The sequence below is a fragment of the Vicia villosa genome, unplaced genomic scaffold, assembly GCF_029867415.1.
Source record: "Vicia villosa cultivar HV-30 ecotype Madison, WI unplaced genomic scaffold, Vvil1.0 ctg.000073F_1_1, whole genome shotgun sequence".
Lineage (NCBI taxonomy): Eukaryota > Viridiplantae > Streptophyta > Magnoliopsida > Fabales > Fabaceae > Vicia > Vicia villosa.
This window is the reverse complement of record NW_026704997.1, coordinates 1,066,717-1,079,241: the sequence shown is the minus strand read 5'-3', so window position 1 is coordinate 1,079,241 and position 12,525 is coordinate 1,066,717. Positions and strand designations below refer to the sequence as shown.

Sequence of the window (12,525 nt, the reverse complement as noted above, 5' to 3'; positions counted from 1 at the left end):
AATGGTAAGTAGGTTACATAAAGAAGAAGTCTAAATTCAAAAGGTATAAAGTTTAAAGGAATATATCTTAATTATTTTAAATATAGAATGGCATCATTATTTGTAGTCTTCAACTTTTTGGCTAACGATAATAATTAATAATGATAATAATGATAACTAGGTATTTTTTCATAAATATTTCTAAAATATGATCTTGTTCCATTAGTCAAAAACTTCTAGATTCATCATGTAGATAGTGGGGCCCTTTGTGGCCTATAAAAGAGATAGTCAGAGGTGAAAATCTTAGCCAACAAAATAACAAATCTAATGAAAAGTCCACATCTTATAAAAGAAATGAAGTCCATCTTTGCTTTCTTCATGCTATTTTATCTTTTTCTGGTAATCTTTCATGAATCATCTCTATGAAATTTCTTGATATCAATCAATCAATCACATATACAACTTATTGATATAACCTTTCAATTTTCTTTCTAGGTTGCTGACCTCTCTTATGCAAGAAAAGACTTGGGAGATTATTGGAAGAACATGATGAATGATGAACCTATGCCAGAAGCAATCAAAGAGCTTGTTCAAAATCCAGAGGTAACAGATGCAAGGAAAAATAATAACTTCATTCTAGACTTTGATGTAAGGCCTAATCTCATATTGTATCACACACATGTTGAGTCTAAGAAACAACATGTCTTGGTGAAAAACTCTGAACAAGAAGAGGTCCATGGAATTATAGGAAAACATGGTTGAATTGAACCTATAGATATAGATGATGTGCATCTAATATATTTTGTATTGGAAAAAGATAAGTATTTAAGGTTTATTTTGTAGGAAATTATATTTTGGTTGATGGTTTTGACCTTTTTTAAAAAAAAATATATAGATGTATTTTTATGGTTATGCTGTTTTTTGCTGCATCTATTTTGGGTCTTGATGAATAGATATGATGTATCTAGTTTGGATTGCTCTTCATAAATTTGTAATTTGTACTAGATGTTTTTGCTCCCCAGATTTCATCTGTGTAGGATGCACAAAAAGTCAATAAGATAGATATATTTGATGAACCTTGAATGGTATATTTGATTAATTTGATAACATTTTATGTTTATTTTATAATTATTTTATACTATTAAAAAATTTTGATTTAATTTTCTCTTTGGGGCCCAGCTTAATTAATCGGTACGATTTTGTACTACTAATAAAAATTTTGTAGTACTAATAAGTTTTGATTTAATTATGTCATTTGGGCCCCTGCTGAATAAGTGCTATTTATCTAGTTGCTGAAGAAACAAGAAGTAATTCTTTAAGGATGAACAAACATAATGACTTTTTTTTTTGACTAAACATAATGACTTTTTTAAGAAGCAGGACATAGATAATTTGAATAGTCTGGGCTTTGGTACGTACGTGCACAAAACCATGCCTGTTATGAAAATTTCAAACTGGCTTAATCAAACAATTGCTTATTTTTCCATAGTTAAGGAAACAATTTCTCAATAGAGTATTGAGCAGATAACTATGTCCCCAAACTTGCAACATATTAGTCGTTTGAATCATTCTGACAAATTCACAGTAAAAACGTGTAAAATAATTAACCTAAGAACTTCCAAAGCACATATGTGGCATAGGCTTTTGTCAATTTTGACAACCTATATAAATATATGATATCTAAAAACAATATTTAAAGATGGTTCGACACTTTGGATCCTCTCCTTCTCTCCACTACACCAAATAAGCCATTTAGTAGCGTTTTTTTGTTTTTGATAGCACTTAAAAGCGCTGTTAACCGCACCGCTATTGTAAACATTTTTTGTTTAATAGCACTTTAAAAGCGCTATTAAAGTATCCGTTTTTAATAGCGTTTTTCTTTAAGAGCTATCTTAATGTATAGTATTAATAGCATTTGGTAGAAAACGCTATCTTACTAAAGTTTAATAATAGCGTTTTTTCACAAAGTGCTATCAAAACTACATTGTATGTATCCTATAATAGCACCCGACAATAAAGTGCTATTATATATGTATTTTTTCGTTTTTAATAGCACTTTCTTTAAAAATGCTATTAAATTAAGTGATACAAAATATCAATTTTGGCGTAGTGCTCCTTCCTTCTCCTTCACTCAAAACTAGTGTAAGATGAAAGTGAAATTGAAAAAAAAAATCATAAATTAAAGAAGAGAGATGAAACATAAGAGAGAGATAGAGAGAAATTAATGAAGGAGAGGATTGAATAGAAAATGTAGAAGGAGAGGATCCAAACCCGATGTTTGGAAGATATAGTTAAAGATGGAGTATGAAATTGGCTTTTAAATTTAAGTGATATTTATTTAGTTGGGTCTTTTTAGCCTTTTATTATTCACTATAGTCTTTAATATTAGTGTTTTTCATACATTTGAAATCAAATAAATGTTTTATTTTATTTTATTTTACTTTTTTTACATTTTTTATTAGTATGTGTAGTTTTTAGCCCTATCAATCGGTGTTCCCATTAAAAACATGAAATGATGGAAACATAAAAGCTATAAACTAAATAATTTTAGGAAGAATTCAAGTATTTGGATGAGATGGCGGAGTCTCTTCCAATTTAATACAAAACTATGGGTTTAATCTATGTCCTGGTCATACAGTAGTGTTAAATCTCTTGAGGGAGAGCTTGATCGCCTATATAATTGTACATAGTTTGAGGAATTAGTCCATGCAATTGTGCACAGAAGATACTATGGTTTATTTATAAAAAAAAATTAGGAAGAAAAAGATAAAACACTCATTTTTTTATAAAAAAAACTAGTCCGTAAGTTTATCTCCAAACAAACCCCTTTAATGATTTTGTTAATTTAACAACTTAGTGACAAATAAGGAAGTACAGTATCGAAAATGTCAAACGGGAATTTGAAAAAAAAATCATCTTGCGTGTATTTTTCAACTTAGTGAATATTCCGAAAGTGCATTTTCAAAAATGTCAAACAGAAAATTTAATAAAACACCACCTTAAATGTTTGCTTCGCTCATGATTATTCCACAATTTCTTCTTCAAACCCTACCAAAATTTTCTTCTTTAGTCAATCAACGTTTCTACTTAAAAATAATATTTATCTGTTTTTCAAATCAAAATGAGCAAAAGAAGTTGGAATTTAAGGTACCGTACATTCATTTTCTTTTTCATTACTTACATTAATCTGGTTTTGTGTCTGAAAAAATATATTTTTGGATTTTTGTTGAATGTCATCCGGAACTCTATTTCCGAATTAGTACGAGGTTAAATTTAGTCAATTTTTGAATATTTTCTATTTTGATTGGCTTTAGATATCGTGCATTCTATTGTTGTCCCCAAACCTATTGTGTATATAGATATCAAAATGGTTGATGTCAAGGTGGATGTTGGCAAACAATATACAAATGAACATAAGTTTGTTGTTTGTGATCATAATCTCCAATGGATCCGCATGGAGGCTGGAAAATTGGGGTTCCGCATTGTAATCGGAAGGTCACATAATGGTTAAGATAAAAGACATGCATTTGTGACACTGAGATGCAAAAGAAGTGACAAGTACAAAAATCCTATCCAGATGTTGAAACAAGATGACACCGATTAAAAGAAATGTGAATATTCTTTTAAGCTGCGATGATATTTTATAGCGAATAATACATGGAGATTTAATGTGATTTTTGGTATACACATAATCATGACATGTTTGGCAAGTTATTCGGCCATCCTATTAAATGCCTCCTTAAGGCTAAAGAGAAGGAGATCGTTTCTGACATGACATTGAACATGGTGTAGCCCAAAAATATACTTGCAACTTTGAAACAAAAAATAAGTCAAAATATCAAGCAAATATACAATGTTTGTGCCCGAAACAATAAGGTGATAAGATGTGATAGAAGTGAAATGCAATAATTGTTAAAGCTTTTGGATGATAACCGTTATGCATCTAGGTACATAATGTGCAAGGATGGAGAAATTGTAAGAGATATATTTTTTAGTCATCCTGATCCTAAAAGGTCGTTCAACATATTTCCCACTCTACTCATTATTGATTCAACATATAAGACCGACAAATACATGATTCCACTATTGGAATTTTTTTGTTACTTTTACGTAAAAGTCTTTTTTGGCTGGGTTTGCGCTTTTGGAAAGTGAAAAAGAGGACAATATTACTTGGGCTTAAGAAGTGTGTCAGACTATATTGAAGGACCAAGAAAACACGCCAAATGCCATTGTCATTGATCAATACCACACTGATGTATTTATTTGTAAAGATGTTTCCTACATCATATGCATTACTTTATAAGTATCACATAACAAAGAATGTGGGAAGTAGATTTAAGCATGTGGCAGGAACCAAATAAATAAAGGGTGAAGATGAGAAAATGGTTAAAGCTAGTGTGATATTGGAAAGTATAATGGACGTCTGGAATGTTATAATAAATTCTTCTAGGAAAGAGTTATATGCTGATTTTGTTATACATTTCAGGAGGGGGTGTGAGAAATATCTTGATTTTTTGAAATATGTTGAAAGTACAATTCTAGACTAGGTGAATTAGAAGATTATTTGTGCTAGACCGTTCAAGTTAGACACTTTAGAAATATAACAACTAACCGTCCCATGCTACATTGAAGAATTGATTGACAAATAGTAAAGGTGATTAATGTAGAGATTAGACCTTTGTGAACCAAATGATCCAAACTTAGCATAATGAAATGCAAACATCATTTGGTCACAATATTATAGTGTTAGAGCACAGATTCATAGACAACAATCTCTAATCGCAGTTGGTGGGAAATATATCTTGAGCAAGATTGGATTTTATTTATCATAAAACCAAACAAGCTGAGAAAGCAGGTTCAGATAGCTCAAAGTGTGGTTGTACGCTTAGTAAAACATACAATATTCAATGTGCTAGTTTAATTTTAAAGAAGGTGAAACTTGATAGTCCAATACAAATAGATGAGGTTTACACACACTAGAAAATATGGTCTCCTTCATATTTTGAACATGTTGACTCACTTTTTTCAGATTCTCTAACTTTAAAATAAAAGAAGTGTTTTCAAAGGTGCTTGCATTTTAATAACTCTTTCTTCTATAATTTTCTCTTCTCATGTGTTAAAATGTTTCATTTTAATTGGATGACGATGTAAAGTTGATTTACACTGACAATATATTCTAATTAATCTCTTTTTTTAGTCTAACTAGTTTATTATCTGATTAATTATATTAATTATTTATTATTACTATTACTATTATTATTATTATTATTATTATTTACTATATAAATTTTGTAATTTTTTATGTAATAAATATTTTATAATTTTATTTCGTCCATGATTTCTATTAAAGTTTTTAATGATTCGAGAAAAAAATAACTCTTTGATCAAGATATTTATTTAACATGTATTTTTTTGATTTTTGTGTTCGTGATAGGTTACTTAGACGTTACTAATTGACGAGGAATTACTTGCCATCCTGTAATTCATATTTGATATTCGTCATTTTGCATATGTTTACCAGTATATCCTTGTTTAAAGTTATTAAATTTCAAAAAATATCAGTTTTTTATCAAAAATTTTACACTATATCAAAAATTTTGAAAAAATATTGGGATTTTCGAAAATTCGCTGAGTTTTTATCGAAAATTTAAAAATTATATCAGAAATTTAAAAATTTCCCTGAGTTTTTACGGTAAATTTCAAAATTTCTAATAAAAATTCATGAAAATTTTATCAACACTTTCGAAATGTGTGCGCTTTTATCGAAAATTTTAAATTTTTTGATAAAAATCTTATATATTTTACCAAATTTTTTGATAAAAGTCTTATATATTTTACCAAATTTTTTGAATGGTATATTTCCAAAAATTTTATTACGTAAAATTTGGTTCGGCCATTTTGTTCTTTTTTATCAGAAACAATTTTGAGATTATTAAAATATTGAGGGTGCCAAATTTAAAATTTAGAGTGCCAAGTTAAATCCCACCTAATTGTTGTGCATTCGAGATAATTCTCCTTGGGCTTTATCCACACTGTTCCAAAGAATCACTTACCCCGGATCCTTACCATACATCCTTATCATATGGCCTTACTCTTCAGCTCTATATTATCTAAAAAAATGTTAAATCTATTCTTTAAATTTAGAATTTTTTCATTCATATACAAGTTTTTTAAATTTCTTTAATAAAGAATTTTAAAACTTTATTAGCGGCTTATTCTTAAATAAATTTAATTTTTCGTGGGTAACATTGTTTAGCAGATAACAAAGTTTTTGAATTACTTGTAAAAAAATTATTTATATTTATTTGTGGCTTATTTGTAAACAAGTTTACCGAATTGCTAAGTTTTCTGAATTGTTAAGCAGATAATTTGTAAAAAAGATTTTTGAAAATTTACCTTTGATTTATTCATAAATAAGTTTATGTTTTCGTAGGTAAAATTATACACATAAATTTTTTTAATAATTTAAAAAAAAATTACTCTAATTTTAAAAACTTACGTACCCTGCCTTAACTGTTGTTAACTTTTAAGTTCAAAATGACTCAAAAAACTAAATTAAGACTGTGTCATTTTAATAATTAATCCAAACAAAATAATTTAAAAAATAAAATATTTCAATTGAGTTATTTAATTTTGTTAGTATTTTAAATTTTTTTTAAAAAAATTCAATTAGCACTTCCAATACAACATTAGTGTTTTGCATTTAGAATATTTGATTTAAGAATGCAAAGTGCTTGTAAGAATTGTTGAAGATTGTTCTTCAGAATTATGCTATCGTTGTATATATGATAGTTGTTGCTTAAGTAACACAGAGCTCTATTTATAGCATAAGAGAAATTTTGTGACAATTGATTAACTGTACCCTTACTTCTTTAAAATTGATGACCTTATCTTAAAAATTGTTCACCAATTTGTAAAGCACTCAAATAGACAGTTAGAGACAGACACGACACTGACACTGACACATTTATATTGATTTTGTCAATATCGTGTTTGATACCAAGATGAATACCAACGCGTTATTTTTCAGATGTCGGTGCTACATAGTCTCAGTGTCGACCGAGATACTGAAAATAAAAAGTAAACACTTTTAGTGTCTTACATCATAACATATCCCCATAGCAAATATTACATTATTCATCTCACAAGAGAGTACTGATTTATTTCAACAATCACAAACAAACTCAAACATCAAACACTTATACTAAAAACTATAATCACATCACAGAAACACCATCCCCATGAACTTGCACTTTTGGAACCCAGATGAAATTATCAGCAGGAAAAAAGTGACACACATTCGAACTTCCGGGCTCAACACCAAGAACCTGAAATGAAACATGACCATGTCCCCAATGAGAAGTATCCATATGACAAACAACCATAGCTTCAACCCTATCACCATTATCACCGACAAGCGGAACTCGATATAACCTATTCTCACTCTCTTGACTATGACAGTAGAAAACAGCATAAGGGTAAGGCATAGTGTGACACGCCACCATCTTCGGAGCAGAAATCCGAACAATATTTTCTAATATAGTGTAGTTTTGGAAAGTCACGCTTGATTTCGTTAAATGCTTAGTCGCATAAACTTTAAGATCATTGGAAAAACCGAGAGTTTTTTGAGTGAAATCTAGCATAGATTCTAACGAAGTAGCGCAGAATTTTAGTTCTCCTTGGATCGGTTTAGTCTCGCATTCTTGGAGTGTGTCTACCATTGCTTTGGCTTGTGGAGAATCTTGAGAGAAAGAGAAGATTTCGAGAAGGGTTTGGAGTTTGTTCAGTGAGAAGGGAAGTGAATCTGCTTTGTCTTTTGGCCAAAATCTGGGGGAAGTTGAAGGGTTTCTTTTGGGAAAATAAATTTGCATTCTTTTTCCAACTCTTAGATCTTGTAAGGTGAAGAACACCATAACAGAAGGATCCATGTGGTAGTGGTTATGGTGATGTTCATGATGTTTGTGTTCTTTTTGGGGTTCATTAGTACCATTTTCTGATATATCCAAGAGTTTGTTTTCTGTGTCAACCAATTCTCTTGCTGTGTTTCCATAAAAACTCTGCAAAAAAGTGTTATATCAGAATTAGAAAATGTGAATAGAGTTTGAAGAAAGAAAGAGAGAGAAAAGTTAAGATACCGTGATTAGTAGAAGATGAAGAAAGAGGATTCCATATGTGAATTTTGGACTCATGTTTCTGCTAAGCTTGTATTGAATGATTTTGTTCAACTTTGTGTAGAAAAAGAGGGATCTAAATCCAACACCTGAAAATAGTTTAATGATTACTTACATGATTTCATCTTGTACTCGGCTATCCAATGTTTAAGCCATAAAAAAAATATATATATATTTTGACACATTTCCTTACACTTATATTGTATCTTACTATTCACAAATACAAATATAGTTTAACTATAACTTTTAAATTTGACTTTCTTACATTTTTCTTTCTCTAAAAGCAACTTTGGTTAGTATAATATATAAAAACTTGATTAATAAAACTCATAAAATATTTTGATATTGAAAAGTAATCTTAAATGGTAACAAAAAGTTGGTTAATTGAGTGAAAAATGTAATAGAGTTAATAATTTGATTAAGATATAGTTAATAATTTGATTAAGATTAAGATGTGATATGTCATTAAAAAGTAGTCTTAAGTGATAAAATAAAATTGATTAATTGAATGTAAAATGTTGGTTAATACAATTGTATAATTTGGTTATTGAATTCTCTACCAGGGAAAATGTTTAATGCGTTATAAGTAAAATAATGCATTAATTTATGTTGTATTGCGATTCTCTAATTAAAGATAGTGCATTGTGATACCGCACAATTGAATAAGTTTCACTTATTTATTTTATCCCTTTAATTTGTATTTATGTGTGTGACTCTGTAGGTTCTCGTGATATTGTCAATTATGTAAAGTCATACATTTAATATAATAAGTAGTGAGTGATATCTAGCAACACATCACAGTTACTCAAGTGACAAAAAATGTCATGTGATCTAACAAAATTATTCCATGATAATGCTTATGAGTATAATTATTATTTTACTCTCATGTCTATATTGAACACAACGCATAGACAGTGTCACCCTTTCCCAATTTAATATTGGACACTTAGACATTAATCGTGCTACGCATGATGAACAAATTCCATCTAGGTCATTCATGTCCCTCAACATGATTTGTGGAGTACCTACCGACCATCTTTATGTTCATCTTGTTACGGATTATATTTGATTGTCAATAAAGTACTTGACTCCACATCTAGGGTCCTTATTAGTTTTAGGTTGAAGGGTAGTATACACCACTATCACCTTAAGAATAACTTATGACAGTTGCATAAAAGTCTATGTAGTATTATCATGGTGAGTAAATCTAGAAAAAATATTACTCATAACATTTATACCTATGTGAAGAATTGATAACTCTTTACACGTGATCTGTGAGGTGTGATCACCAGTCTATTCACATAATAGTCTCAATGCTTTACTCTTATCCCACTTCACAATAAAGTTCGACTAAATATACTTTAAGAATAATGTCCTTATGTTTAATGGGGTCTAATGTTTAAGTCACACTTAATGCTTCATTAAACACACTAGCTATTATAGTGACTTTATTATTTCGAGAAAACAAACATAACAAAGTAATGCCTTATCATTATTAATAGATAACTCGATACAATAACCAAGTTCAATATTAAATTATCGTCCCCTAGAGCTTACACCAACAATCTCCCACTAGCATTAGTGTCAATCAAGCATACATCTAATAACCATTAATCAAGTATAGCTATCATGCTTCTGCTGCGCAAGACACTTTGTAAGTGGGTCATCAACATTGTGAGGTGTTGGTACTCTAAATATTTTCACATCTCTTCTCTCTCTCTCTCTCTCTCTATATATATATATATATATATATATATATATATATTCTAGGATTTTTGGTGAGACCTAGGCTCCTTAGCATGTGTAATGACACTATTGAGGTGATATCGACTAAGTATGTTTTTGGATTTTTTGTGAGACCTAGGCTACTTAGCATGTGTAATGCCGCTATTGTTATCACAATGAAGATCAATGAGATCCACAATACTAGGGACTATGCCAAGTTCACTAATGAACTTCTTGATCCAAACAACTTCCTTTGTTGCATTTAAGGCAACAATATACTCGGTCTTGATTGTAGAATCAACAATTGTATCTCGCTTTGAACTTTTATAGCTCACAGCGCCATCATTTAAGCAAAACACATAACCATATTGCAATCTAAAGGCATATTTGTCTGTTTAAAAGCTAGCATTAGTGTATCCAAATACAACAAGTTCTTCCTGAAATCCATATATCATGAATGATTCTTTATTTTTTCTTAAGTACATAAGAATATTCTTGACAAAAACCTAATGAGCATCACTTGGATCAAAATGGTACATACTCATTGCACTTAAAGCATACGGGCCATCTAGTCGAGTAGTTAAGATGACATACATGATAGATCTTATTGAAGATGTATATGGGATCTTAATCATGTGATCCCTTTCTTCCTTAATTGAAGGGGAATTAGTTTTTATAGACACAACTCATGTTGCATAAATATGAATCCTTTCTTGGAATCATGCATATTAAAGTGTCTCAATATTTTGCCTATATATGTACTCTGACTTGGCCAAGCAGTTTTTTGATATATATCTTGATAGATAGTGATTCCTAATATATAAGATGTTTTTCCTAGGTCCTTTACAGAAAAGCATTTATATATCAAATTTTTCACTTGCTGCAAGATATAGACATTGTTTCCAATGACTAATATGCCATATACATATAATATCATGAAGATGATCATGTTACTAATAACCTTCTTGTAGACACAAGGCTCACCTTCATTTTTAATGAATCAATATTGTTTTACTATTTTATCAAAACGAAGATTCCTAATTCTGGAGGCTTGTATCAATCTGTAAATAGAATATTGTAACTTGCATATCTTTTTTGTTGGACTTGAAACTTCACACAGAAGAGGGAGTGAACTATGTGGTTTGGAAAATGTGGTTTTGAAAACTTTGAGATTAAAATCATAGTTTGAAAAAAAATTCTATATCTAAGCAGCGGAAAATAAATATTGAAATGAAGTGTGAAACTTAAAGAGTTTAAGGGAAGAAGAGAAACACCAAGAATTATAGAGGTTTGGTCAAATCAAAAGGACTTACTCCTATCCCTAAGAATTGATCTTGAGAGTTTCCATTAATTACTTGGGAACTTTAGTAGGTGAAGCTCGCGAACCCTCTTATACAAGAAAATGACAGTTTTCCTGCAACCATGATAATACAAGACTGAAGATATGATCATTTGCGTCTTCTCCATTGAAATGTTAAGACTAGAGTGGGAAAGCTTCCTTCCCACTCCTAGATTGAAGCGATAAGACTTCTCTCCACAAAATATCTAAGCTCAATTTGGTTTAACAACATAACCAATAATCTCTTAAGATTTTAACAGACTGATCTTCTAACCTATGGTTTTAAATGGGCTAACCATGAACCTAATGGTAAGTTCATAAATATTGAAGAACTTCATCCTTTGAATGAGCAAGGATTTACAATAGCCTTAAGGGAAGTTCAACGATATTAATGATTTTCAACCTAACTAAATATCAAGAACTAACCACACAATCCCCAACCAAAGCTTTTAACGGGTTTAGCTTCCAACCACATATTTTTTATCTGTAAATGGATTGTGTTCATCCAAGATGCATAAACAACATTATTAAGAACTTATACAATGATACCCATCAAAAATTACAAAGACGCCTCACTCATAAAAGATCTTTCCTCACAAAAGCATTTGGCTATATGAACTAGCGAGAGAAAGTGAAAAATGAAAACTTAGAGAGAGACAGAGAAAGTGTGTGTGTGTGTGTGTGTGTGTCAATATAAAAATAGAGTTATGGATGAAATGAAATGAGAAATGAGACCTTTATTTATACTCTTCAAATCCTCCAAAATAGGGAAACCTCATTAAACTAAAAATTACTGTTACTAATCTATTAGATCATTTAAAGGTAACGACTATGAGTTCCAAAATATGGAAGAATTGATATATAGAAGTTTCTAATTGATTGAGTGCATTCAAATAGCCTTAATCCTCAAAACGTGCAAATATAATCTATTGACATAATCGATTAGATTTAGTCAAAATATTTTTTTTTACTTTTTAAATGCTCTCATATCTTTCTGTGCAACTTCTATATATACTTCTTAAGGTTTATTCTTTTCAAAATATTTTATAAAAAGGTTTTGTGTGTGTGTGTGTGCGCGTGCGCGCTTATAGCCATCTACTTCTATAAAGAAAGATTTTTGAGTTTACAAAAGTTTCTCCCACTTACTAAATTGGGATAACTTCCCTAAGCTTGTGTCTGATGTATTCATTGTGTTGAAACTTTGTTTGAGATCTCCCGAGGATTCTGATATAACCTTCAAAGGCACAAAATTTAGCAAACTTGCTGTTTTCAAACTCCCTTCCATGATCACTTCTGATCTTGACAATATTG

General features: G+C 30.1%; 2 protein-coding genes across 2 annotated transcripts; one reads left to right on the top strand and one right to left on the bottom strand.

Moving 5' to 3' along the window:
- The first annotated feature begins 280 nt into the window (after positions 1-280).
- LOC131623493 (organ-specific protein P4-like) lies at positions 281-1,055 on the top strand. The gene is made up of 2 exons (XM_058894500.1): positions 281-378; positions 475-1,055. Exons 1-2 carry the CDS (start codon positions 307-309, stop codon positions 739-741), a joined length of 339 nt encoding a protein of 112 aa, XP_058750483.1. The 5' UTR covers positions 281-306; the 3' UTR covers positions 742-1,055.
- A 5,989-nt stretch (positions 1,056-7,044) lies between these two features.
- On the bottom strand, positions 7,045-8,296 carry LOC131623492 (BURP domain protein USPL1-like). Its single transcript, XM_058894499.1, has 2 exons — positions 8,115-8,296; positions 7,045-8,036 (listed from the first exon to the last, which is right to left on the bottom strand). The coding sequence occupies exons 1-2, from the start codon at positions 8,166-8,168 to the stop codon at positions 7,197-7,199; spliced, it is 894 nt and encodes a 297-aa protein (XP_058750482.1). The 5' UTR covers positions 8,169-8,296; the 3' UTR covers positions 7,045-7,196.
- Positions 8,297-12,525: the final 4,229 nt, after the last annotated feature.